At 34.6% G+C, this 27,741-nt stretch overlaps 4 protein-coding genes across 10 annotated transcripts; 3 read left to right on the plus strand and 1 right to left on the minus strand.

Annotated features, from left to right (window-relative positions):
• Positions 1-5,439: 5,439 nt before the first annotated feature.
• Positions 5,440-6,426, minus strand: LOC129294808 (ethylene-responsive transcription factor SHINE 3-like). Its single transcript, XM_054933306.1, has 2 exons — positions 6,291-6,426; positions 5,440-6,166 (listed from the first exon to the last, which is right to left on the minus strand). The coding sequence occupies exons 1-2, from the start codon at positions 6,368-6,370 to the stop codon at positions 5,683-5,685; spliced, it is 564 nt and encodes a 187-aa protein (XP_054789281.1). The 5' UTR covers positions 6,371-6,426; the 3' UTR covers positions 5,440-5,682.
• Positions 6,427-7,885: 1,459 nt separating this feature from the next.
• LOC129294221 (phospholipase D alpha 1-like) lies at positions 7,886-11,454 on the plus strand. 2 transcript variants are annotated; one of them, XM_054932421.1, is made up of 5 exons: positions 7,886-7,994; positions 8,083-8,178; positions 8,759-8,824; positions 8,928-10,800; positions 10,890-11,454. In XM_054932421.1, the coding sequence occupies exons 2-5, from the start codon at positions 8,089-8,091 to the stop codon at positions 11,336-11,338; spliced, it is 2,478 nt and encodes an 825-aa protein (XP_054788396.1). In that variant the 5' UTR covers positions 7,886-7,994; positions 8,083-8,088; the 3' UTR covers positions 11,339-11,454. The 2 variants fall into 2 exon arrangements, with proteins under 2 accessions (XP_054788396.1, XP_054788395.1); XM_054932420.1 differs by having other exon boundaries at positions 7,924-7,994; positions 8,086-8,178.
• A 1,135-nt stretch (positions 11,455-12,589) lies between these two features.
• On the plus strand, positions 12,590-18,561 carry LOC129294201 (phospholipase D alpha 1-like). Its single transcript, XM_054932386.1, has 6 exons — positions 12,590-12,628; positions 12,723-12,852; positions 15,028-15,093; positions 15,681-17,541; positions 17,630-18,092; positions 18,332-18,561. The coding sequence occupies exons 2-5, from the start codon at positions 12,763-12,765 to the stop codon at positions 18,070-18,072; spliced, it is 2,460 nt and encodes an 819-aa protein (XP_054788361.1). The 5' UTR covers positions 12,590-12,628; positions 12,723-12,762; the 3' UTR covers positions 18,073-18,092; positions 18,332-18,561.
• Positions 18,562-20,302: 1,741 nt separating this feature from the next.
• Positions 20,303-24,109, plus strand: LOC129294623 (uncharacterized). Of its 6 annotated transcripts, XM_054933052.1 has the most exons (7): positions 20,776-20,907; positions 21,484-21,651; positions 21,748-21,881; positions 22,576-22,837; positions 23,382-23,469; positions 23,571-23,637; positions 23,713-24,109. In XM_054933052.1, the coding sequence occupies exons 3-7, from the start codon at positions 21,876-21,878 to the stop codon at positions 23,764-23,766; spliced, it is 477 nt and encodes a 158-aa protein (XP_054789027.1). In that variant the 5' UTR covers positions 20,776-20,907; positions 21,484-21,651; positions 21,748-21,875; the 3' UTR covers positions 23,767-24,109. The 6 variants fall into 6 exon arrangements, with proteins under 6 accessions (XP_054789025.1, XP_054789027.1, XP_054789026.1 ...); XM_054933050.1 differs by lacking the exons at positions 21,484-21,651; positions 21,748-21,881 and adding an exon at positions 20,303-20,632 and having other exon boundaries at positions 20,778-20,907; positions 22,581-22,837; XM_054933051.1 differs by having other exon boundaries at positions 21,484-21,881.
• Positions 24,110-27,741: the final 3,632 nt, after the last annotated feature.

The following is a 27,741-nucleotide window of genomic DNA, read 5'->3' on the forward strand; positions in this document are numbered from 1 at the left end:
TGGGGCTGATTCTGCGTAGTTATATTTGTTAACCTTTTTATTGCGGTCTACTCACTTCATATCAAATTTCAGTTTGGTTCTTTAATTTTATAAAATATTTTTTTATTTATTTAACTCTAACCCTTTTAATTTCAAATGATTATATTTCTTATTTTTTATTTAAAAAATAATATTAATATATCAATATTTAAGAATATTTTATCAATATTTATAGGGATCATGCATAATTTGAGGGAAAAAAAAGGAATAAAAAGAAATCACAACTCAACTATGATTCATAATTTGAGCACACTCACTTGGCTAACAAGGGTGTTGCATAGGGTTAGTGACTAGACTAGCTAAGTTAAAATGAAAGTAGCAGTAAATAAGAGTAACTTAAAAGTATCTCTTAATAACTTGAAACCACATTATAAATAACAATTGTGGGAAACTTGATGAAGAGGGTTTATTAGGAAAATGACAACGAGACAATACTAGTATCAGATAAGTTTTCACAACAATGAGCAAAAGAAGCAATTAGAACACAAGAGGGCAAATTATAGAATTTAATAACATATATGAAGGCATCAATAGCTTTATAACCTAATGGCATACAAGTTTCTTTATAAGTAGGAGGTCGTGTGTTTTATTTCACTTGTAATATCAAATCATTAGTACTTGTCCCTTAAATTAAAAAAATAAAGTATATGGAGGCAGATTAGTGAGAGTGTTTGGCCCTTCTCTAAAATTGAAAGAAATAAAATACTCTATAAAATTTAAATATTAGAAGCATGATGCTCTTTCACCTTTTCTCTACCTTATACTAAATAAATATAAAACCTCAATTTTGGTTCCACTATAATCGATGCGTCAAATGCACGCAAGAAATGTCCCCTTCATTCAATATACAAGACAGTTTTTTGAAATATCATGTTAACAAATATAATATAAGATATTTTGAATATTTTAATGTATAGTTAATAATATTTTTTTCCAAAAACATCATAAATTAGAGATACAATTAACAAATTTTTTAATCAATATACTTCACAGATAAGGGTAAACATAAAATAGGATACCAAAAAAAGGTTAGATATAAAATAATAAATCTACAATTTCAAATGTTATTAACTATTAACTATTAACTAATTCATTGAAAATGTGTAAATCAGTTAAAAAATACCTCATAATATTAAATGAAAAAAAATGGTTTGTTGCAACATGAATGAAAAAGGGTCAACGATCGATGATTCTAACAAAAAAATTGACACGTCATGTTTTTTGCACGAAAGCAAAGTCTGAGACATAGTGAATCCCTTTCATCAACTCAGTGGAGAAGCTAACTCAATGCCACTCACCGCAACAATTTCATCATTATCTAAGTTAGTGCTCGTTTGGGTATTCAACTCTCCCCATTCCTAAATGACTTTTGTGGTTTTTATAAAATGAAAGTTGTTTGGCTAGTATTTTATTTCAAAACGTATATTCTAAAAAGTTCATTCATGTTTGCATCAAAAATCTTTTTCCAAAAAGCTAGGGAGAGCATATTGGTGGATTGGATAGTTAGATCAAAGTAGATCCCCAATGCTGCTGGCCAATGTGATCTTTTTTGGCGGAATCAACACTTTAGCTTGGGGACCTAAAACTCATTCTCGTTGAACCAAAGGAGGATAACTACAACTCCTAATAAGCTATTTGATGTAATTATTGAAATTGGGACTTTGGTTAACTCATATGAATTATAAGTTGCTTGGAGAGGACCTGCTTGAGGGGTCGACTTTCTGGCTGATCCACTTGGTTAGACATGCAAATTTTGTTTCAACAGAGACATTGCTTTCTCTCTTAATGATGCAAGCAAAAAGACTATGATAAAGTGTGATTTAAGGCAGAGTTCTTAGTTAGAGACGCAATGAGATCGAGAGACAAAGATGCATCATATTTAGCTGTTCTATTACATCCGGCTTTATCACCTTTGGTATGGTATAGATGCCAAATTTCCTTGGGTTTTTAGTTGATTACGTGGCTCGCATTAAGATATGGGATTGTAGGATTGAAAACGTTGATTCAATTAAGCCATTTGATTCTCTGACAAAGTACCTATCTAAAAAGCTGTAAGTCTTTGTTTTTTGTTCTGTTTTTGGCTTTAAGGCTACTTTGCTACTTACACAAGTTTAAGCTACAACTCTATGGAGTTAGAATTGGTGGTCATTATTATTGCTATGCTTTTTTCTGTCTAAGGCTTGTTTCCATCTTTTTTGCCAAGGTAAAAACCTGCTCTATCAGTCACATTTAGTACTTGGACTGTATTTTCCACCCTTACTGTAGAGAATGTGGTGATGCAGATGCTAGAAATCTGGACGCAAACTTGTTGGAACATATCTCTTGTATATTTAAATGTGAATATTTGAATCAGCATCTAGTTTGTTCAAGGAGCACTTTTGAGCCTAAGGTGAGTGGACATGGAGTCGGATAGCTCTGGTCTTGAATAGATATGTGTGATAATTCATTAGGTTTTTCTTCCTCCTCCTTTCCTCACTCCCACTTTTCATCTTATCCAATATTTTAAAAACTGAACTAAATATTAAATCAAACAAGACATTGGTTTAAAGGTTAGTGATTGAATAATAATTAAATTAGTTATGATTAATTTAATAATTTTAAATAATATTTATATATAAACCATAATGTTAATATAAATCATTCATATAAAAATTATTTGCATTGTCTGAGAAATAAATAAAAATATAATAATACTTTCAACTCCCTCCCATCCCAATTCCCTTCCGCTACTTGCTTTCTTGTTTAATGGAATATAATAAAACAATATAAAAAATTAAAAAATGTTGCAGGCTCGTGGATAGTGATGAAAGATTGTGTTCACCAACCAGTATTAATAACCAAAAGTAAGAATGATAAATAAGCACTCTTAAAAAAATCAAGGACGTTTTACAACTGAAATATTAAGAATTTACAATTGAACCATTAGAAATTTACAGTTCAAAGGTTTTTATTTCATATTAATGTCCTTGCAGGGTTTTCAATTGTCATTCTCTCTAACTAAAAGCCCAAAAGTAAAACCTAATACAATCTAAAGCATAAAGGGTTCTTGTCTTCTTCTTTCTACCTCGTCTCTCAGCCATCGATGTCTCTTGATTTCAGCATTGTGGCTTCTCATCTTATATTTTTCATGTTAGATATCATAAATTTATGATGAAAAAAAAATATTGAAGAGGATGGTTTGCTGAAAAATGTCTTCTTTTCTATATTTTTGGTGAATCACTTTCATCTTCCTCGTTTTTTATCTTTTATCTGCTTTTTTACCCCTTCCATCTGTTCTTTTTGGCCTTTTGAAGTATACCGATCAACTCATTAGACCGGTTGCTTTTTCCGTTTTTGTCCGGTTCGTTGACTAGTTTCCGGTATTTGACCCGTTCGTTGACTTGGCGATTTAATGGTATGTTCCGGACCGGACCACCGGCTGGTTTTTAAAATCTTGCCAAACACCCTATCTTAGGTTGAATACTTGCCTTGTCACAGTTCCACGACTTCAAAATCTTGTACAATTACACCCTCTATAGCAAATTTCTACTTCTACTATTGTCAGTAGCTCCAGAGTGCAGGCTCCATTCTATCCGTGGATTAACATGTAAGCTATAATATTTTCAGGCAAGTAATTAAGTGGATGAATTCATTAAATAGATCAAGGCCAGAACCGACAAAAAACGAAAAAGGGCAGTCTAACCAGTCAACAAGAGCGAGTTATCAGCATTTCCGAACAAATATTACAGTTCATCATAAAGAAAAGTATTAATGCACGGCAACCAATTGAGTTGATGTGTTTAATTAATTCTTCAATAATTTGGAAGAAATAGTTTCCCCACTAAAGTACATGGAGACAGACATTGATGGGAAGCCTTGTATCATTTTCACAATTATAGAGAAAGCATGTTAGGTATGCTGGAGTCTGTAGATGACACAGACTATTTCTTTGCTTTTTATACCGAAAAATTCAAGGCAAATAATAGTAATAATAACAATAAGTCATCATCTTCTTTTGTACTGTTCCTCCTTGATGCCTGAAGCAGAGCAGTTCTTGAAACCCAGCCACAAGGCTTTTCATTCTTTTCATGTCAATTTCTGCTTTATGGTATTGTAGAAGCCGATCCAACTTATTGTCCAAGTTAAGAAAACCAGAATAAATGCAGACCACTAACTTTGGTGCTAAGAAACTAACAGCTGACTCTGAAGCCTTTGTAGCACAGTTGTGCATTATTAAGAGCAAGTTTGCATGAAATCTTCTACTTTCTGCTTTATTCTCATTTTCTCCTTCTTATATATATATATATATATATATTTACTGCAGAAAATCTAAACTCTTGGCAACTTTTAATTCGTACTCAACCATGAAAGGCTCTACAGCCATTCCCTTTTTAGCTGGTGCATTTGTAAATTTTTAAATTATGAGACAACTATTTAATTGCTGTCACAACAACAACTGAAAATAACGTACCTACCATGTGATCTCATATTGAGAACACCTGTCAATATCCAAGCTTCTGTTATTTTCGCACTTAATTCTTGTACAATTTCTCCCGTTTTTCCCCCCGGGGGGCGGGTTTCTGGATAGAAGAAAGAAATATGATAATGGATTCAGCATTTTAGGGCCATACGTACTAAGTTTTAATTGCTTGATAGCTAGTAAAGGAAGAGAACATTATTTATATATGTTAATGTTTTGGCGTGTAGGTGAGTATTTTAAATGCCAAAGCCAATGATGTAGACCCTTTATGCTTCTTTTTTCTGAATTACTATTATCCCATATGCCATTGGGTTTTCAGAACTCTTCCTTTCTCATCAAATCTCCATTCACTATACATGACCAATTGTAATCTCTACTAGTATTTGACAGTTCTATTTTCTTTCAAGAAAGAATTTTCAAGTAGATTATTGCCTTTCACATATTAGTACAAGACTAGTGTAACATAAGCGGAAGCTTTATCCACTACATAATTTTGATTTTCTGACAATGAAGTGCCCTGCTCATGTATTATGGATTAATTTTGAGTCATATCAATTCAATGCATATTGATGAGTGGAAATTCACGAGAAAAATCTTGAAGATAAAGTGGGCATTCCAGCGGACTTTATATTTATGGTCCAACATAAAGTGCTTCACATTCAGTGTAAGAGTTATTTCAGGGCCCATTAATACACACAAGTAATAAATGCTACTACCAGAATGGCCAATTTCTAAGCCCCGCTGATTAACCATGGTGGATAGGATTAAAGCAAATGCTTGTTTCGTGGATATGGAAAAAGAGCAGGCAACTTTTAATTATTGACAGCATGCAATAAGCAGAAGGATTAAAGGAAGAAAAAGCATGAGAGTAGGTAACCTGGGCAATTTCCTGTCCTTTTGTTTGCTTCAATTACGAATCACAGATAAAAAAGTTAACCCAGTTAGGAAAAATAACCTCGGAACTGTCCTCAACTAAGAGGACTATGGCTGCAGAAAATAGTGCCCGAGGCTTGTGTTATTCCAAGCACTTCCTGTGCAACGTTTACATCATCTTCCAGATAGACTCATGCATGGTGTACTAGAAGACTCGCTGTCATTTTTTTTCCCAAAAGAAGACTGGAGTAAATGGACGAAAGATGGCAGAAAAAAGGACATTCTAATTCAAGGCTCCTGAGATGGTAAGGTTATCTTTGTTCTTCTTCAGGGCTACTGGAGGAATCGCAAGGATAGTTCCAATTAAGAAGCTCATCAATCATCTGCATTGCCTCTTCATCTTCCACCTCGCTGGCAGCTTCACTGCTAATGGCGTCTGCAGCAGTTTTATCATCTTGCTGTGCTCGTTTCTTGCCAAGCTCTACCCTGATGACCCAATTGGAATCAGAGCGCGGTCCAGGTCTCTTTTGCCACACACCAATATGAGAATTATCAGAATCGAGCCTGAGACAAGTGAGGGATGGAGATGGGTCCTTGCAGCATTTCTTAAGCTTTGTGGACAACAGCTCAGAGAGAGCCTTGGGAGACAAGAAAGACCCACCATCTTCAGCTTCATTCAAAGGTGGTGGGAAATTGGTCTTTGCATTTCTACCATTCATCAAAATGGCTGCTTGATCATATGCCCTCGCAGCTGCCTCTGCTGTCTCAAATGTCCCTAGCCACACCCTTCTCTTTCTGCAGCGCACACACATACAGTGATATGTATCAGAGATCAGAATCTTAACAGTAGTAAATGACGTCAGTTAATGTAGCACATGAGTGTAAGAGAATCATAGATAAAAAAGTAAGTGGTGATTACAGCAGAGGATGGCGAATTTCTGACACCCAAGAGCCCCACTGGCGCTGCCTCACTCCTCTGAACTTCTTTGATTGTACCATGCTGACTCATGGAGATCCGGGGGGGGGGGGAGAGAGAGAGAGAGAGAAGGCTTAAGTTTAAGTACGAATAATGGAGATGCAGGGATATTAATAGTGGGATGATGAGATGAGGGTATAAAGTCAAGAAGGAGCAACTCATTGGAGTTTGTGAGGTGTTCGTGAATTGCTATTGATTGTCGGTGGATTGGTCGGAAAGTGGGATTGGAACAGTACAAATTGCAATAAAAGTTTCACCTGCACAGGTTTGATTATTCCATAGCTTCTTAACAACTCAATTAAATGACCTTCTCTTCTCCCCCACAACAAAATAATGATATGTGTATTTTTGCATGAGAGGAAGATAATGTTTTCTCTTTTCAATTTCCATCCACATTTTCAAAGCAACTTGTTTTACACTCTGGGTTGGGTTTTTGTGAACCCAAAAAAGAAGACACTTTTTTATTGTTGAATCAGGAATCCCTCAGATCGCTCCCGTGATATAATTTGAAGCTGCTTACTTTTTGCCCCCAGATTCTCAACTTGTCTTCTTTGAAACGACTGGTTAAAGATAAAACTTGGGAGGATCCCTAATACATTTCAGGGACAAGAGGGACCATTGATCAGAAAATCATCAACTGGAATTGTATGGACACAAGAACTTCTCGTTGACTTAGTCATTCGTTGCTGCCCAGAAGTGCAATGGCTCGGGGAAGTCAACTATGGTTGTTGTGGATTGACAATTTATTTGTAACACCACAGCTACACGTTTCTTCCTTATTGGAGAGCTTTTGCTTGCTTCATTTATTGGTAGGGCTAGGGTCTGCTCAAAATTTAGCAGACATAAAATTTTGGATGTATAGTTTTTTAATTAATTATGTTTGGGAGCGAAAATTAGTGAGAAATGAGAAAGTTCAAAATTATAATCTTTTTTATATACAAATTATAATTAATTATATGCATGTCAAGTTAATAACGCGTGTGCGTTGCAATTGATGTAATATATATAAAATCAAGCAAATTACCCAGGGTCACTTGAGGTTCAGAACATTTTGTTTGGACAACAATGGCAACAAAACAAGACTTGAAACCTAAATTAACTTATAATAATCAAATTTGACTCGCATTTTTAAGAAGAAGAAACCAAGTAAAGACAACAGAGAAACAAAAACAACTCAATGCGTCATTAGATTAATGAACCCGAGATTCTGCCATTGTGCTTGCTTCCGGAAGAATCCATTAATATACGCAGGCACTACTAGTTTCTTCGATCATACACGTAAGCTGACAAGGTAATGAAGTATTAACACAAGAAACGAAGACGGAGAAGGAAGTCCAATACGTAATTTAGTTTGGGCTATAATTCGGAAAGAATAACTTGGTAAATTGGTTTCTAGTCTTGTAACAACGTACTTGTAAAGTCATGGAGAGAATCGATACTAGCCTTATATTCTTTGGATACGCTTCTCTTGCTTCAAACCAAATATTCATTACATTCTCTTTCTCTCACAAATTTCTCCCCCCCCCCCAAAATATATTTAGAGACACACAATTGCAAACGTTGGCTCTATTAAAGGAATAGTGATTTCGTCCAAGAAATATTCGACGAGCTAGCGCCTCGATTACCTATAACCTTATAAGTTTTCGTGTTAGTTTACCCCGCCTGCCACATGTTCGTTGAAATTCTTCTGTCTATATTTGTATAACTTACTTTAACCTTTTTGGTTGTGTGATAGAAGTAAATGGCGTGTTTGTTGCATGGGACGCTTTGTGTAACGATATATGATGTTGATAAGCTGCACAATAGATCTAACTTGGATTTTTGCAATAAGGTACCTTCTCCATTTTCTCTATTCACCAAAAAAAAAAAAAGATGATAATAGTTTTCAGTGTCTGCTATCCTGGATCCATTGAATTTGAACTTAGACAGTCTAATCTAGCTATTTAGCACAAAGATATCATTAAATATATGCGTATTATGAAAGAGTAGTCTGCATACAATGTGATCAGTGTATGAATCATAATGTTAAAATTTTCAGCTCATTCATCATGTCAGCCATATTTTTTCTGATATTCAAGGTTTCAAAATTCTTTAGATATTTCAACTCAGTTTGGCCCTTTAATCAAGAAATTATAACAACATATTAGGATAATGCAGCCTGGAAAACTACGCAGTTTTAGGATACTCTTACGGTCCCCATAATTTTTTAAACAAGTTTCCCATAGAAAATATAAAAACTTACCCAAATTCTCAATCTGATGGAGAAAATTAATGTTGTACATATAAGACTTTTACGAAATAAAGTTCTAGAACTCTCAATGCCGAATGCTGAAGTCCATTGTTTTCTTCTATGTTTATCGATAGAAAATAACTAAACTGAATTGCTTTTTCTTTGAAAATGTGAAATTAAGGATACGCCTCACAAAACGAAGAGATTTCTAGCCCAAGTCAAGGCTTGTTTACTGTGTCGACCAGAGGTATTCTCACCCACCTTTTCTGCTAAATTCAACATCAACTAATTTACTCCTATGTGTCAGTCATATACTTATGAAACTAATTTTATCTATAAACGGTATGAAGCTTGTTGGTACTAGATTGTATGCAACAGTTGATTTAGATAAAGCCAGAGTTGCAAGAACCAGAGTGATACGACATCACACTTCCAACCCCAAGTGGAACGAAACCTTTCACATATACTGTGCCCATACGGTGTCACACATTGTATTCACAGTCAAAGATGGAAATCCTATTGGAGCAACCCTGATTGGAAGAGCTTCCGTCCCTGTAGATCAAGTTCTAAAGGGGGACCCAATCAACACACAATTTCAAATATATGATGAAGACTCTCGTCCTATACAAGGTGGCTCTAAAATACATGTCAAAATACAATTCGATCATGTGACCAATGATCCACACTGGTCTAGAGGAATAATGAGTGCAGATTATCCTGGAGTTCCTCATGCATTCCTCAACCAGAGAGAAAATTGCAGAGTAACTTTATACCAAGATGCCCATGTCCTTAATGACTTCATCAAGGTATCTATCCCACTGTCTGGGGGAATTAGATATTATAATCCAGGAAGATGTTGGGAGGACATTTTCAAAGCCATTTGCAATGCTAAGCACTTAATTTACATAACTGGGTGGTCTGTTTACACTAAAATAACCTTAACTAGGAACTATGGGGAGCAAACCATAACTCTAGGAGAGTTGCTTTTGATGAAAGCAGAGGAAGGAGTGAAAGTGCTTATGCTTATTTGGGATGACAGAACTTCTGATAATCTTAAAAAGGAGGGTTTGATGGCAACCCATGATCAAGAAACAGCACAGTACTTTAGGAATACTAAAGTACAATGTATCTTGTGCCCCAGAAATCCTGATGTTGGAAGGAGCATAATTCAAGGGCTTCAAACTTCAACTATGTTCACTCACCACCAAAAGGCAATAGTTGTTGATAGTGACTTATCTGGCATTAATGAAGGATCAAATGAAGAAACACGTAAAAGGAGTATTGTAAGTTTTATAGGCGGAATTGATCTGTGTGATGGCCGATATGATACACATGAGCATCCTTTGTTTTCAACTCTAAACACAATCCATCAAGATGATTTCCATCAGCCAAACTTTTCAGGAGCTTCTATTAAGAGAGGAGGTCCAAGAGAGCCCTGGCATGACATTCATTGCAAACTAGAAGGACCTGTTGCTTGGGATGTCTTATACAATTTTGAGCAAAGGTGGGAGAAGCAAGTCAGGAAGGGCCTCCTCATACCTCTTTCCATGCATGATCAAATTCTTGTCTCTCCATCTGAAATAAAAGCATTAGAAGACAATGAGAAATGGACTGTTCAGTTGTTTAGGTCCATTGATGGTGGTGCTGTTTCTGGGTTTCCAAAAGACCTAAATGAAGCAGCTGAATTAGGCCTTGTCAGTGGGAAAAATAACATTATTGATAGAAGCATTCAGGATGCTTACATAATTGCTATTAGGCGAGCTAGGAATTTCATCTATATTGAAAACCAGTATTTCCTAGGGAGCTCATATGGTTGGAAAGCAACTGATATAAAAGTTGAAGATATTGGGGCCCTGCATCTTGTACCAAAGGAGCTATCACTGAAGATTGTGAGCAAGATTAAAGCAAGGGAGAGGTTTGTTGTGTACATTGTGATCCCAATGTGGCCTGAAGGTGATCCTGAGAGTGCTTCAGTTCAAGCAATATTAGATTGGCAAAGGAGGACAATGGAGATGATGTATATTGATATAGTTGAAGCCATTGAAGAAGTAGGATCTAAAGCGGACCCCACAGAATATCTCACTTTTTTTTGCCTTGGGAATAGAGAGGTAGAGAAACCTGGAGAATATGTTCCTCCAGAGAGACCAGTGCCTGGTAGTAACTATGACAGAGCACAAAAAGCCAGGCGCTTCATGATCTATGTTCATTCAAAGATGATGATAGGTAAGTTACACGTGTAAAAAATTGTTTTTGGTTTAAACACAAGCAAGAAAGCTTATTGATGATTTGCATATGTTTATGTTTCCTCACAGTTGATGATGAGTATATAATAGTTGGTTCAGCCAACATAAACCAGAGATCAATGGATGGAGGAAGAGACACAGAAATTGCAATGGGGGCATTCCAGCCACACCATCTAACAGAGGAGGAGAATCGACCAAAAGGTCAGATACATGGATTCAGAAGGGCATTATGGCTTGAGCATCTTGGAGATGTTGATGCCGAAGTGTTGGACCGTCCAGAAAGTGAAGACTGTGTGAAGCTTGTGAACTATGTTACTCAAGAGAACTGGAAATTATACACAAAGGAAACATTTAGTGAGGCTGATTCTAACAACTTTAATCACCTCCTGCGCTACCCCGTTCACATAACAAAAAGTGGGCATGTAACTACCCTTGAAGGATTTGAATTCTTTACTGATACCAAAGCTCGTATTTTAGGTTCGAAAAGTGATTACCTTCCTCCTATCCTCACCACCTAGGTTAAACTCCTTAGGTATCTTTTATGTATTGTTTAAACAAGTCAATGTCAAAGATTCCATCAAGAGCAAACTGTTCAAGTTATAATATCATGCAATAGAATTTTAGTAACTATAAATATATTTATTTAATTATCTTTCTCACCCCAATATATATATATATATATCTCAAATATCATCAATTACGCTCTTTACAGAAATCCCTTGTGCAATTAATCAAAATAAAAGATGCAAGAAGACAACAAACTTCACCTTGTAGGTTGTCTAATTAATCAAGGGGGGTGTGTGTGTGATTTGTACAATCTTATTAAATATCATGGTCATCTTTAATTTGATTTATCACTGTTGGAATATTGAAAAGACAAGATTTAAGAGAGGAAATATAATTTGTTAAAATAAGCTGCCAGAAGAAGCACATGTTATGATGACTAAAATAAATGCTTGATTAGATAAGCGTATGCTGAAAATGAAAGTCGCAACAAATCATATTCCTCGACAATTATTGATTAAAAAGTACAGATATAAAAAGAATAAAAAAAGAAAATTTACTTGCATCTAACTTATTTTTGTCATCCCCTCCTTTTTCTCTATTCCTTTATATATATAGAAAGAGAAAATTTATTCAAAAAATACAAAAAAAAATTCAAATTGGTCTATTTGGTGGAGACTGGAGATGTGCATATGCCATATGCAAATTTACTTTTTATTTGCATTTGCAGGGATCAATTTTCAAATCTCGGATGTGGTATTATCTATTATTGAGATTTAAAAAAAAAAAAGATCAGGCATCAAACTTTGAAGGCTAGATAATTCTGAAAAATTATAACAATTTTTTATCCTTAGTAACCAATTTTAGCCAACTTTTTCATCCTCTGAAAGGGGTATAATGACACCACCATGAATGAATGATGTAATTTAATATTGTTTCAAAATGAATCCAAGGCTTTCAAATTTAGATCATATGACTTGACGATGTTTCTGAAGCAAAACAAACAGAACGGGAAAGCCAACAATGAGAATATACTTTGGCAATGACAACACTAGTTATTATTCACAGGTAGTCTAATCAAAGTACGTCTTCTTGAACTTGAACGGAAAGCAGGGAATAGATTCTACCTTTAACTTCTCATTCACACATCTCTTGCTTCATCTCAAAGCCTAACATTATCATCTCTAGATTCTATCTTCACCTTTTGCCTCTTTGCAATATAAATATATGATGATTCAAGCTTTACCCTCTAGATCATTCCTCAAGTTTTCTTCGCATCAGCCACCACGCTCATCAATATCCACGTACTTACATTTCAGCAACTATAAGTCTAAACATGAAAATTTCCTAGCGGATCAATTCTTTTGATCTCTTTGTGTGTATGATTTTCTTTCACAGATCATTGAGGAGGATCGAAAAGTAAATATAATTAAAGGGAATGTTGCATTTACTGCACGGGACGCTTCAAGTGATCATATATGAAGTCGATAAGCTACATTCTGGACACAACTTCAATCTCAACAACCAGGTGCCTTCCTCAAAATCAATTCTTTGATTCATTATGAGACCCTTGCAGAGAATTTCATTTGAGCTGTCATGAGTTTTTGAGTATACTTTGTTAATTCATTATTAATTTGGTTTTTTAATTCACATGTGTATTAAAGAATAGACTACGTACATTTGATCTACACACACACACACACACATATATATATATAAATGCATCTTCTTGAGTAGCTATTTAATTACACTAAATAAAAAAGCACACATGAAGCATAAAATCATAAAGTTGACCCGTATGAATTTTTTCTAATAACTTATTCATCTTTCAACATGACGAAAGACTTTAAATTAATGGAATGTAAAATTTAAACATAATAAAAATTAGGATAAAAGTATAAATTTAGCTACAAACTATTTTTTGAATAGCATTTGATATCTTATATTATAGGGTGATGTAAAATAAATTATTAATTATTTAAAATAGGGCACTCAACATCTCTTATCTATTTTTAACAAATGTCCATTTATATGGGCCCAATGTTCATTTAATTCTCTTTTTAACCAACCATATTTCATCTTTTCTTTGACACTTACCTCTCTCAAACTTCCTTCTCTCTCATTTGTTAGCAACTACCATTAATGACGTAAAACTCAATACACTTGAAGAAAAACATCAAGAGAAGCTGTTACCCACATATCCCTTTCTTCTTTTGTTTTTATTAATCCCTTTCTTCCCCTTCCTACTTGAAGAAGCTATCACTTACACATCCCTTTCTTCTTCTTCTCCACAAAAAGTAATTCTATTTCAAGTTTGTTTAATTTAGCGTTGCTCGCTCATCCGGTATTTAGGAAGCAACCGTGATACTAGTAACTATCAATCTTCACACATTCCTTACTCCATGAAAGGGTTTCAAGCTCTTCCCAAGTCTCACAGACCCGTACCACATCCTGTCTAGCTGCTAGCCCAGGCCATCCATAAGCTCTATTCTAAAAGCTTAAGAACAAGGGTGCTCGTGATAATGATGATAAAGATAGAGAGCATAATTTTAAGGGTGAAGAGGAATGAGGGTGGGTAGTCTTACTTGGCTAGTATAGCCTACCGTTCGATAGCCCCTACCAATTTAGGAAGCGTGGCTATGAGTTGATTCGAGGGACTATAAATGTTGGGCTATTCAAGAAACATGTGCATGGAGGATGTCAAGAGGTTTAATCTCAACAAGTTGAAAATTGTTTAGGCAAATGTTACCACTGCTTTGCAATCAATAATGGCAGTTGCAACCAAAAAGGACTAATAAGACCTAGATGATCTTTACATTGATGAAGATGGCATTGTTGCCTCGGAGCTTGACGTCATCCATGAAGATTCCAAGGGTAGTGTAGTACTTAAGGGGGTGAGAGGCTTGCCTTCGGTGTTTAAGGGAGATAAATGAATGTTTGTTAAGAGAATCCTTACGAGTTGCAACCGTGAATGTTAAGAGTCCAACGTGTACCACGATAGCTTTTGCTTCAAACAAACAAGAGAGAGACAAATGAATGTTCATTAAAAATGGATTGTAGGTGCCAAATGCTACATTTTAAATAGTTGATAATTTATTTTATACCATTTTATAATATAAGATACCTAAGGCTCCTCAGAAAATAGTTCATAACTAAATTTATACCTTTACCTTAAAAATTAAATTGTATTATTTTTATCAAAAAATAATATAAATTTATATTATATGATCGAAAATAATAATATAAATTTAAATCTAATAGGTTTTGAATTTAAAATCCATTAGACTTAATTTTTTTTTAAAATTGAAATATATTTTATTTTAAGTCTATTAGGTGCAAATTTTCAAAAATTATAATACATATTAAATGTAAATTTTTTTTTTTAAGTTGAGTAGAGGTATTTGCCCATAGTCTACTACATATAGGTCTGCCATTGCTCAATCTAGTCATATGTGTGTGTACACGTGGATATCATTGGGTGTTCATTTGTTAAAATTTAATTTTTCCTTAATGTTATCAGGGATCATGTCATATATATTTTGTAATTTTCAAGTCTAGCCACTTATATAAATAATTTATCATTTAAAATTGTGCAATACAATATTCTATTTATTTTTGGAAGATAAATATTTGAACTTATACCTTTCATTTTTTATATTGTGTTTTCTAATTTCTTTTTCCAATTTGTGATTTTAAAAATTAGGGTGCAAGAAATTTTGGGAAGAAAGTTCTTACCCGAGTCAAGAGTATTTTGCGATCCAAACCTCAAGTATGTGAATTGTTGACCTTTTCCTTTAACTTCAATTACAAATATGTGACAATATGTTTTTCCATATTAATGAAGGTTTATGCTATCATGTGAGAAAAATATTTATTGAAATTCATGCCGCTGCACAAAATATGAGGTTGAGATATATTGGCATTTTTATCTATCCTACTAGAATTAAGAAGAAGTGATTAAGTTATTAACTTTATCTGATAATAAATTGAACTTCTAATTTATCCCTATTAAAATGAAAAATTTTTAAATTTACATTACATTCTCCCTTATAGTTAAAAAGATTAAATAAAAATAATATTAAAAATATAATTAATACCACATGAAGTTTGTCTTATATTAAGGATTAAATAACTCTCCTAGAATGCATCCTATAACTGGAAACTGATGGAGTATTATTTAATTGATATTGATTGAACACATTTATAAATAAACAGTATTGACTGATGTAATATAAACCAATCAATTTATGACTAAGCAAATCTCACCTATATAGTTTAAGTATGATTGAAACATATTATAGCCTCCACTTTTTCAAGATCACAAATCTAATTAACATTGAAATTGTATGAATGTAGATAATTGGGACTAGATTGTATGCAACAGTTGATTTAGATAAAGCAAGGGTTGGGAGAACAAGAATGATACGCCAAGTCTCTAAACCTAAATGGAACGAGACATTTCATATATATTGTGCCCATTCCATTTTTGAGATTATATTCACTCTTAAATATGATAATCCTGTTGGGGCAACTCTTATTGGAAGAGCTCATGTACCTGTTGAGCAAATCCTCAAAGGCAATATAATGGATACTTGGGTTGCTATAACCGACGAAGATCGTCGTCCCATACAGGGTGGCTCTAAAATACATGTTAGAATGCAATTCTTTAATGTTACTATGGATGTAACTTGGTCTAAAGGAATCAAGAGCCCGCGAAATGCAGGTGTTCCTCGTGCATTCTTTGCCCAAAAAGTTGGCTGCAAAGTTACTTTTTACCAAGATGCTCATATCTTAAATGCTTATCTTCCAAGGATTCCTCTGTCCGAAGGAAGATGTTATGAGCCCTATAGATGTTGGGAGGACATTTTCAATGCAATCACAAATGCTAAGCACTTGGTTTACATAACTGGATGGTCTATATATACTAAAATAACCTTAGTAAGAGATCTAAGGAGGCCAATTTCTGGGGGAAATATGACCCTTGGGGAACTTCTTAAGAAGAAAGCTGATGAAGGTGTTAATGTTCTGATGCTTGTGTGGGATGACAGAACTTCTATTAAAGAGATAAAGAAAGATGGGTTGATGGCAACTCATGATCAAGAAACACAAGAGTATTTTAAGAACACTAAAGTGCAATGTGTGTTGTGTCCACGTAACCCAGATGATGGACGTAGCATAATTCAAGGTTTTGAGATCTCAACAATGTTCACTCATCATCAAAAGACAGTGATTGTTGATAGTGAAGTACCTGGCGGAGGATTTGATAGTAGGCGAAGGATAGTAAGTTTTATTGGTGGTATTGATCTGTGTGATGGGAGGTATGATACTCAAGAACATCCTTTATTTTCAACTCTCAACACAACCCATTATAATGATTTCCACCAACCTAACTTTCCTGGAGCTTCAATCAAGAAAGGAGGCCCAAGAGAGCCGTGGCATGATATTCACTGCAAATTAGAAGGGCCAGTGGCTTGGGATGTCTTATTCAACTTTCAACAAAGGTGGGAGAAGCAAGTTGGTAAGAAATTCTTACTCCCTCCTAAACTTCTTGATCGGATTCTAGTACCTCAATTTTCCATAACAACAAATGATAGACATACATGGACTGTTCAATTATTCAGATCTATTGATAGTGGTGCAGCTTCTGGCTTTCCTCAAGACCCATCTAAAGTAATTGAATTAGGCCTTGTCAGTGGGAAAGATAACATCATTGATAGAAGTGTTCAGGATGCTTATATAAATGCAATTAGACGAGCCAAGAACTTCATCTACATTGAAAACCAATATTTCTTAGGGAGTTCATATGGTTGGAAAGAGTGTGACATAAAAGTTGAAGATATTGGGGCTCTACATCTTATACCAAAGGAGTTGTCCCTGAAGATCATAAGCAAGATTGAAGTAGGAGAAAGGTTTTCAGTGTACATTGTGATTCCAATGTGGCCAGAAGGTGTCCCTGAGAGTGATTCAGTACAAGCAATATTAGATTGGCAGAGAAGGACAATGGAGATGATGTATATTGATATTGCTGTAGCCATTCAGAGAAAGGGAATTAAAGCCCACCCTAGAGATTACTTGACATTTTTCTGCCTTGGAAATCGAGAGAGTAAGAAAAATGGTGAATATGTTCCTCCAGAGAGACCAGATCCTGATAGTAATTATAGCAAGGCACAAAATGCTAGGCGCTTTATGATTTATGTTCATGCCAAGATGATGATAGGTGAGAGATTCAAAACTCTGTAACATTGAACTTTAAAGTTAACTAGTTTAACATGTTAACAGACTTCAATGATTTTTTGCTTTTATAGTTGATGATGAATACATAATCATTGGTTCTGCCAACATAAACCAGAGATCAATGGATGGTGCAAGAGATAGTGAGATTGCAATGGGTGCATTCCAACCATATCACCTTGCATCCTATGGCCCACCTAGAGGTCAGATATATGGATTTAGACGAGCTTTATGGTACGAGCACCTTGGGAATAATCCTAAAGGTGATGAAGCGTTTGACCATCCAGAAAGTGAAGATTGTGTGAAGCTTGTGAATTATCTTTCAGATTTGAACTGGGAAAATTACTCAAGTCAAACATTTGATCCACGAAGTTCATTCAACCACCTTATGCGTTACCCTATAGATATAACTAGAGATGGGAATGTAACACAATTACAAGAGTTTGAATTCTTTCCCGACACTAATGCTTCAGTTTTAGGTTCTAAATCAAGCCTTCCTCCAATGCTCACCACCTAACTTTATGCATGATGATCATGGTAAGCAACACCCATCTTTCTTTGTGATACTTATTTGATCCAACAAGTTTAGTTATTGTTCATCGTCATGTAGTTGCATTCTCCTATCATAATGTGCATGGATAATAGAGATCATGCATACTGATCTTTGCTTTACAATATTCCATATTCATAGCCTCTTTATACGAAAGCTTCACATTAAAATCTTGTTTTACTTGATAGTTATTATGGTCTAATAATTGTAATGATTATATTTGAAGAATTAGTCGCTTCAGCTACCACAAGCAACAAAGTGAGGCAAGAAGATAGAGATAAGGCATGCATGGATGGCCAAAGGAAGTAGATGTTCTATCGATTATAAGAATCTTCTTTAATTAAAATGAGAACGATTATTCAAAAATAGTGTTAAATTTCATCATGCCAAGAAGGTTGGAATTATTGTAAAAGCTTTCGATCTTTTTATATATAATTGGCATGTGTTGATGTGTTATTTGATGCTCTTTACAAAATCACTCATATAATTCTATCTTTCTTTGGTAAGTAAAGACAAGAAGAAAACAACTCCTCCACACAAAAAAGTGGCTAATCAAACCGATATATCTTGAATCTTAAAAGGCCTTGCCCTAATGAGTAATTAATATTTTGATCATCGTTAATTTAGAACATCAAAAATGAAAAAGTTCAAATTATTTTTTTTTCTTGCTTGCCAAATAGGCCTCCTAGTTAGGAAGCACAACTTATGATTGAAGGTTGAAGAGTGGTCACACTACAAGGTTACAGGGGAGATTAGCCATACTTATAAAGTGATATTTTAGGTTAGATTTTAGTAGAAGCTACCAATATATATATATATATATAAAGGGGGGTGACCTTGTAATGTTGTACATTTAAGTAAAAATTCAAGTTTAAAAGACAAAAATATCCATGAATTCTTTCTTCAAGGCATCCAATATCCTTAAGTAAAGGATGGTACAAGAGTGCCCACAAAGATGATGCAATGGGTGCAAAAGTGCTCAGTCCATTAAATATGACCAATGTTCATTAATTTTGACTATTAAAAAAAAGAGAGAGCAAATATAAGATGTAAAAATACCCATAAACTTTTATTTTAAGAGTTTTTGGTATCCTAAAATTAACAATGATGCATGAGTACCTATTAATTTTATAAAATATGATAACCTTTCCCGACTCTTTAAGTTGTATTCTTAGAATTTCATAGGCAACATTAAGTTGTTTTAATGGATTAGGAAAACTTAGATATGATAATTTGGATTTAGCTCAACGCGCCAATTTGAATAGGTTTGAAAAATCTTAATATTAGGCTTGAGGCAACCACAAATTTTCTTTGCTTGGAGCTTAGCTTAAATACCTAAATTCTTTATTATTATTATTAATAAAATAACATTAAAATCATATAAAAATTGAAAAATCATTATTTTTTAAAGATAAAAATTAAAATTTTCTAAAAATAAAATAAAATAATATTTTGATATTTAAATATTCAGGTTAACTCGAATAAGCCCAAGTTGTTATGGTCAAACCTAGCTATTTGGCCTCTTTTATAAAATTAATGGGTATCTATATACTATTGTTGACTCAAGGACACCACAAACTCATAGATAAAAAGTTTATGGATATTTTTATACTTTATATTTGCTTTTTTTTTTTGAACGTTTGATATTAAAGAATGTTAATCAAATTTAACTGTGCAGCTACTTTTGCACTCATTTTATCAATATTACATACACTTTTATATTATTCTTCACTTTAGGATATTGAGAGCCTCTAGGAGTAAAAAATTCATTAGCACTTTTGTCCTTGAACGCAAATTTAAATATTGTGGCTGGCAAAAAGATGTAAATGTTGTATTTTTCGTAATTATCATCTCAAAGGTTTAGGGTTTAGCTGCATGATAGTACATTGACGCATGCGAGGCATCCAAAGTTGCAGAAGACGGCATATGGCAGCGAAAGGAACCAGATGCTCAATCCATACGCACTAACCATATGTCATCAATGAAAACCATTATTAGAAACTTAATGGTTAGATGATTCCGCCGAAGAAAATCTTGAAATTGATGTAATTACCTTATGAATTAAAGATACGTTGTATTTTATTTGCGTAGTGCCGTGCGATGTTGAAAAGTCAAGAACCAAATTCCATGTAACGAGTATAAAATTCCTGTGGCTGTACCGTACGTAGCAAGTAAAAGAAGCATGCTTATTTCTCTGAGTAATTTATCGCCTCATCTCGTTTATCATCTGAATAACATTAGTGGAGAAACTATGGGAACCCTTTTGGTTATATTTCCAACCAAATTACCATATGGCCAACCTTTCAGAGATTGACTCGCAATCCTCAACTTGAGCATGTCAACTTTCAGGTTGTTTCTTTTTTAATTTCTTTTTATCCGCATATATTCGGAGGAAAGTCAGAAAATTTTCGCTTTTTATTTCTGGGAGTCCCAAGCAAGCACGCTCTTTCAGCCTTCTTCCTCTTTTTGGCATTCTTCTTCTCTTTAGGGTTTTCGAAGACGGGTGCTCGGGAAGCTTAGATTAGAGGTAGCCTGTTGAATTTATTATGTTCGATTCCTCCCCCCCTTCGGGAACGTAACAGCTAGAATGTTTCCTCGCTTGTTGTTCCCCGTTCTTTTATATGTATTGGGTTAAATTCTGAGGGTTTCACTTCCTTTTATTGTACATGCAGGGTATTGAATTCTCTCCTTCCTGGATTTTGGAATTCGTATTATATGGGACAGATCTCTGCTGCGATCTGCGTAAATGCATTTCTGTAGATACGTTCCCCCTTGGGTCTGTGGAATTCTGGAATCAATGGGGTGAGTTTACTGGTCTTGTCTTTGTTTGCGTTGTTTGGTAGCAGAGAAAAACAAGATTGTTTTTACCATTTGAATTTTTCTTCTACCTTGTCTGGTTAAACAAGACAGAAAATTACATTACCAGAGAGCAGACAGATACTGTTTAGTTTAGTCAGCTTTCTTAGATAGTGAAAAAACAAGCCACGTTGAGTTTTTTTTGTTACAAGGTTGTGGAAGAAAACGATCTGAGATTCTGGTTGTCGGAGATTCAAACCACTGGGCTCAAAGAAAACCGTGTAGATGTTGCTGACTTTAGTTCTGAAACTTTGATAAACTAAAGATTGGGTTTTTATTATATTTTTCATTTTTTTTATTTTGCCTCTTCCTGCACTTTCTGGAAAAGTTAAGGTCATTCTCTGTAGTCATTAGTACTCTTCTAATCTTATTTGGAATCTCATGCTTATTCCTGCTTCTTTTCTAAGCAAGCATAAGATCTGGTGAGCAGGGAACTTTGCTTGGGCTTTATTGTTTTCCATTCCTTCCTTGGGTTCCTGGGAAGTTGGTGATTAGATGCATATAATATTTTCCCCACTTTAGGATTGCCTTGTAGGTATGTATTCTAGGTGTTGCTTGTTATCACGATGGGAGAGATGCTCGGGGAAGAAACCCTGCTATTCATTTTTACTATTTTGTGGCGCTTGTTGTCGTGTGCTGGTGTTTTCTGCCATGGAAAAGTTAAAGCTTAAGTGCAAGGAGCTTTATAGTGTAAGGAAGAATTTATTTCCTACGGAATTCAATTTCAGGAATTATATTGTTAGTTGTAGCACTAATTGTGTTCGTGTCCTTGTTCTATATCATAAGCGGCATCTTGTTCAACTGTTGTGAGTTCAATTGAAAGATAAAGGGAGAGGAAGAAGAAGAAAAATAAATAAAGGATAAAGAAGTTGTTCCGGCGATTGGGTACTCAGGACCTGATTGTCAAATTCTACATGCTGGTCTGTTAAGCCTTGCACAACCTTTCTAGTGCTTTTCTTCTAACTCTTGAGCATATTTCCTGCCAAAACATTGCTCTCGCGTTCAGTGATGTTATTTGACATGAAAATATCAGATGATATGTTGTTTCCCTTTTTATGTATTTTTTTCAAAAAGAAAGTATCTGTTTCAGAAAGAAATCAAAATATACTGTCTCATGGCTTGTACGAAATGAGGAGGAAGAACATTTAATGCGGAAGAGCAGTAGAAGTTTGTATTATTTAGTGGCTTACTAGAAATGTGGAAGAGCATCATATTGTGACTTTTCTAGAATTCAGCGTAGTGAATGTTAAAAGGTTATCAACGCAATGGAAATGCTAGCATTCTTATTCTGGAGTGCATTTAGTATTTTCAGCTTACCTTAGAGAGGGAATGCAATCTTTTTTGCAAGTATTAACATGCTACTGTTGAAGAAACTCATAGCAATTGAAGGCTATTAGGTCTCTCTGCTTTGTTTTCTGTGCATGTACTAATTTGGCCGAACAAAAAGTATGATGCGGTAAACAGAGTAACACCCTCAATTACGTATGCTAGGTTATGGTATGTGAATTAAATCATATTCATGCGTCATGACTAATATCTGCTGTTCATCATCATCTTCTTTAAATTCAAGCTGGTAGAGTAATCATGCTTCAGGTTGAACCTGCTTTGTAACAGAGCAGAGGCTGCCTAGGATGCTGCGTAAAATCTCCAATAATTGTTTCCATTGACGATCCATCCAAGAGACTAAGGAATCCAAGTGCAACAGAGACAAAAGATAACGGATCAGAAGACTTCTGGAATAGCAGCCCTGTAAGAATGGATCACAGTGCTGGTCAGTCCCAGAGAAGCTTCTCATCAATTGGCATATCTAACCATGCCTCTGATCCCCAGAGTAGTTCCAGCAGTCAGATTGATCCTCCTGAGTTCATCAATCATGGCAAGTTTGCTGTTATATATCTATCTATTATCAGTTGCTTCATGTGCTTGTCTAGGATTTTATCAAAGACTACTAGTAATTTTGTACCTTCTTGGTACTCATTTTCTCTGCTGTGTCTTGCTTGGAATAGCTAGAGTGCCACCTGGAATGCTGGTGCTGCATTGCTGTGGCTCCTATAGATTTTCGTTCTTCTTGACAAAAAGATGAGATTTATGGTGGGGAAGTTGATTGGTCAAAGCCATTTGATGTCTTTTGTGTTAATACTTTCTCTTTTTATTTTTTGGTTGTGAATCATCATGTTATTATGATCATCAAGGTTTTTTTTTTTTTTTTTTTTTTTGGGATCCAATTACTTATTATTCATGAGCTGAGCCAGGTAGGACTACATTGGCAGCAAAACTCTCCCCATGAGCATTTAACATGGCTACATATCTAGAACTTGAATTCAAGGCTACTGGTTAAGCTAGCACAATTTCTTATCAATTGAGCTATGTGTTTGTTGGTAGGTATTACTTTTAATCGCTGAAGAGTTTGATGAATGCAGGTCTTCTTCTCTGGAACCAGATAAGGCAGCAATGGATTGGAAGCCAAAAGTCTGAGAAGCAGACACAAGTTAGAGAACCCAAAATAAGGTAAAGGAATACATAAGCTTTCTGCAATGAAGCATTAAGCGTTAATGTGTGGCATAAACACTTGCTTTCTGCAATACTAATTGAGATTATGTTTGGCTCAGCGGGAATGCCACGTACGAGAGCCTACTCGGGACCAACAAGCCCTTTCCTCGGCCTGTACCTCTGAGAGTGAGTGCTTCTACACTTGCTTCTTTCATTCATGGAACGGACCGTGAAATTGACTTCGAATGATTGTCATGGCAGGAAATGGTTGACTTTCTTGTTGAAGTTTGGGAGCAAGATGGTCTGTATGACTGATCAACCAAAATTGGCCTTATTTTTCTTGGATTTTGCAGAGGAAGGGAGCTCAGGTGGAATCTGTTCATTGTCCTGCTCATTGCTTCCAGAGTTGTGGATGTTGTAATTTGATTACACCGTCTCTTCCTTACTTTGGTTATGTCAATTGGATTATTTGTTTAAAGGAATGTTCTGCTCTTGTTTTGCCTGTGTTCCAGGTATATATACCATAACGCGAATGCTTGAGAGGTCGTTGAGGGTCCCCCCTCCCCCCTTAAATTACTTATTTTGAATTTTTATTTTTATGATGTTAGAAAATTTTAAACCCTCTTTAGCTTCATTTTATGGTTAAGGGATTCTGTTATTGTCGATTTCCTCAACGATTGTCCTAATAATATGGACCGTAATAATTTAAGATATTTGACACATGAATGCCCCTCCTTACAGAACAGACTATTCAATTTAGCAGCAGCAGCTTCAGCTAATTCAGTGGACCCAAAAAAAAAAAAAAATTGGGAAAATTTTATTTATGGAGCTTGTGAAAGCATTAAAGACAACTGAAGCTCTTGAATTATTAAAATGTCAAGATTATAATCTTGATTTGCAATTATAAGACTCCTAATTATTACTTTGAGAAAAAAAGATTTCTAATTATTGAAATGTTAATGGAATGTCACTTATTATTATTATTATTTTTAAAGTGAGTTATGAATTTTAAGAGAGTTATTTGTGAACTCATAGAAAGTTAATTCTCAATGGATTGATAATTACATAAATTTATACATCGCTTATTATAGAAATTAGTTATGAATGAATGTTAAAACATATAAAAAAGTTTTTTAATCATATATTTATAAGTAATATTTCTTAAATCCATTACTGATTGTTTTTAAATCACATGTAATGATGTATAAATTTATAAAACTACTTATTTATTTATTACTAATTTTTCATAAATTCACAAGCAATCGTATTAAAATTTATAAGTGACTATTCTTAAATTAAAAAATAACAATGGATAAATTAATGAGATTATTTATTTATAATTAAATTTCCATTGATTTGCACATGATATTACTTAAATTTACAACAAACTTTTCTTAAATTCATAAACAATATTTCATTGATTATTTTAATAATTTTTAATTTTTAATTATAAATAAGGATTATGATCCTTCATTTCAACAATTTAAGATTTCAAATAATTGTTTCTCCCCCACGCCCCCTAAAATCTTAAACTATTGCCTGGTTCTGTGGCTGTGGGTTAATGTTTTTTCTTTTTTTTTTTTTTCCTGGTGAAGCCCCGGCCCAGCTGAAAATCAAAAGTAATATCCACACCAGAACCAGGGCCGTGTGAAGATGGTTCCTTCCTCTTATAAGCAGACTTGGTGGTGTTGACGGTGGAATCATCATCGAACTTTATGACCTTGTTTTACAGTCTCCTCAGTATATATTCAGTCCCAAATGTCTTTTCCTCGTTTTGGGCTGATCCTTTGAATAATGGCTCATTTGATGACTGATGTTGCCCCTCAAAACTCCAATGGCAGCAGATGCTGGTTCATTCACAGGCAGCACCTAGCAAAGCAAAACAAGAGGGAGAGAACAGAGGAACTGCTCTGGCCTCCAAACTGAACCTAAACGATGTTCATTACCATAATCGAAACGATGAAACAAGGACAAGGTGGTGATTGATGTAGTCCATGTTCATTCCATAATAGAAAAAAACAAAGGATTGAGACAACGTGTGCGCCTCGTCCCCCACCACCACCATCGAGTGTCACACAACAACATTGCCTTTTGGAATGTGCCTTTCTCACCAGAGAAAGAGAAAGTGCGGTGTGGGCCATTTCCAGTAGTATATTTGTTTAATGGGATAAGATCTTCCCATCCCCATCCCCATCCCCCTACTCATGTCTTTAATTTTAATCTCACATATAATTTATAATAACAAGCTTTTAACGCATTACAGATTTTACAGCATTAACAAGAAGTAACCACCCCCACAATCCTTACAACTTAACGCTCATGCCTGTGACCTACCATGCACGTTGAGGGAAGGATCAACTTGTTTGTAACGAATAATAACTGTATTTTGTTTTTAGTTTCTGTGATCTTATTTCATTGTTCTCAACTCTTTTAATTCAATTCGCCATCAGCGACATTAGTCCCTATAATTTTAAAAATATTCATAACAGCCATGAGTTGGTTGGTACTTATGTAGTTAATTTCATTATAACTCAGCTAACTCATTTGCCACTACCATGGTTAAAATATGCTGGCATGAAAATATGTGGGAGATGAAGGTGTATTGAATACAATTTAACAAATAGGTTAACAGAGTTAATTATATGTTAACAAAATTAATTTTATCAGTGTTAACTCATGATCCTTATGCATATTTTTACAAACTTCGAGAACTAATGTTCTATGGATTAAATTAAAAGAAATTAGAACAACAAAATAAAACTATATGAGGATTATAAATAAAAATGCCATCAAAGTGGGCGGAACTATTATTGTCTTTTTCCTCAAAATAATATCAATCATAAAAATTTCTCACAATTTAAGAAAGTTTGTTTGTGCAATTATCATATGCGGGTGTCGGGTGTGTGGCCGTGATGACATAGAGTCAAAGTAATGGTGTCACATCAGTTATTGCTGAGGCCATGGAAAGAGAAGTGTGTAAAACAGACTAGACCTTAGCAGTGACGTATCTCCTTGCCATTGCTCGTTCAAGATCATACATATATTCCCACTCTCCATTGTCAGATTTTATGTTTTTGCATCCTTATCGTTTTGCAAAGCCCCTCAGAGCAAAGCAAAGTTCCTTAACTTGTTAAGCTGTTACTGGACCAGCAAAACAATACAGGCCAGACTGTGATTGTGTGCGTCAGTGATGTAGCGGCACATGGACGTGGTTCAAGTTGGATATAATTTAATGGAGGGTTTAGCCTCAAAAGGAGAGATGAAGAAATTATATAAAGACGAGAGGATGAGTTGGAGACATGAATAGTCCGAGGTCTGAGGTTACAAGTTGAAGATATGTAAGGTACTGCATGCATATCCATGGCAGACCAGCACATACGTGTTGTGGGATTATAATATGTATTGCATAGTATAAGGCAAGTGGGGGATGATATGCTTTGAGGAAAAGCGAATCTCGCTTTCTCCAAAGTCTTATTTTATAATTAATTGATAATAATAGAGAGATTATGTAAGCTAAGTACGGTGTACATGTTTAAACAAGTATGGTGTGTGTGAATGAATGGGAAAAAAAAAAAAAAAACAAGAGGGTGGGTGGCATTTGACTTCAACCAATGAACCTGGGGACCAAACGTGAGTGCGTCTGCCTGTGAATCTGCCAAGAAAGGACTGCCTCATCTTCCTCACAAGTCATAATTCACTTCTACTCTGCTTCTTTCCCATTTTTCCTGTATTTTACTTCGTTTCTTTTCTTTATTTATTGATATCATCTATTATGAGGCGAGGCAGTTTGATACTAACCGTTAGCATGTTTGTTAACAGAGATTCAAATTTACGAGGGTTTGGTCATTTTTGTTAAACTTAGTCCTTGTTGGTTATTTTATATCATTTTTACATTTTAATTATTCCTCTTCAATCTCATTAATTTATAAGATATTTTTAAAATAGATTTTAAGGACTGATAAACTTTATTAAATATGGTTGGAAACATTAAATTTCTTAAAAAATATTTATAAAATTTTAAAAAAAATTAGCCAAAAAAAGTCATTCGTTTAACATTAATTTCTAATTAACCTGAACTTAATTAGTGAAGGGTATGTTATTTTTTTCCCCCTAGCTGAAACTGAAGGGTATGTTTGAAACATATGATCATTAAAAAAACATTTAAAAAAAAAAACATCTTACATATGAAGCGTGAAAGAAATCAAAACGAAGAGAGTATTCCGATTTCATATGAATTAAACAACGTACAGGATGTAATAAAATTAAAAATAGAATAAAAATAATTTCCTG

The sequence above is a fragment of the Prosopis cineraria genome, unplaced genomic scaffold (genome assembly GCF_029017545.1).
Source record: "Prosopis cineraria cultivar Desert tree isolate PC_DT_omini unplaced genomic scaffold, ASM2901754v1 PC15, whole genome shotgun sequence".
Taxonomy (NCBI): Eukaryota; Viridiplantae; Streptophyta; class Magnoliopsida; order Fabales; family Fabaceae; genus Prosopis; species Prosopis cineraria.

Excerpts from the sequence above, each read along its gene's own strand:
- LOC129294808 (XM_054933306.1), bottom strand. The coding sequence starts at position 6,370 with ATGGTACAATCAAAGAAGTTCAGAGGAGTGAGGCAGCGCCAGTGGGGC. Across the intron at positions 6,167-6,290 it reads GAAATTCGCCATCCTCTGCT|AAAGAGAAGGGTGTGGCTAG; the intron begins GTAATCACCACT and ends TGTGCGCTGCAG.
- LOC129294221 (XM_054932421.1), top strand. The coding sequence starts at position 8,089 with ATGGCGTGTTTGTTGCATGGGACGCTTTGTGTAACGATATATGATGTT. Across the intron at positions 8,179-8,758 it reads ACTTGGATTTTTGCAATAAG|GATACGCCTCACAAAACGAA; the intron begins GTACCTTCTCCA and ends TGTGAAATTAAG. Across the intron at positions 8,825-8,927 it reads GTTTACTGTGTCGACCAGAG|CTTGTTGGTACTAGATTGTA; the intron begins GTATTCTCACCC and ends AACGGTATGAAG.
- LOC129294201 (XM_054932386.1), top strand. The coding sequence starts at position 12,763 with ATGTTGCATTTACTGCACGGGACGCTTCAAGTGATCATATATGAAGTC. Across the intron at positions 15,094-15,680 it reads TTTTGCGATCCAAACCTCAA|ATAATTGGGACTAGATTGTA; the intron begins GTATGTGAATTG and ends GTATGAATGTAG. Across the intron at positions 17,542-17,629 it reads TCATGCCAAGATGATGATAG|TTGATGATGAATACATAATC; the intron begins GTGAGAGATTCA and ends TTGCTTTTATAG.
- LOC129294623 (XM_054933047.1), top strand. The coding sequence starts at position 21,499 with ATGTATTCTAGGTGTTGCTTGTTATCACGATGGGAGAGATGCTCGGGG. Across the intron at positions 22,838-23,381 it reads TCCTGAGTTCATCAATCATG|GTCTTCTTCTCTGGAACCAG; the intron begins GCAAGTTTGCTG and ends TGATGAATGCAG. Across the intron at positions 23,638-23,712 it reads CTCGGCCTGTACCTCTGAGA|GAAATGGTTGACTTTCTTGT; the intron begins GTGAGTGCTTCT and ends TTGTCATGGCAG.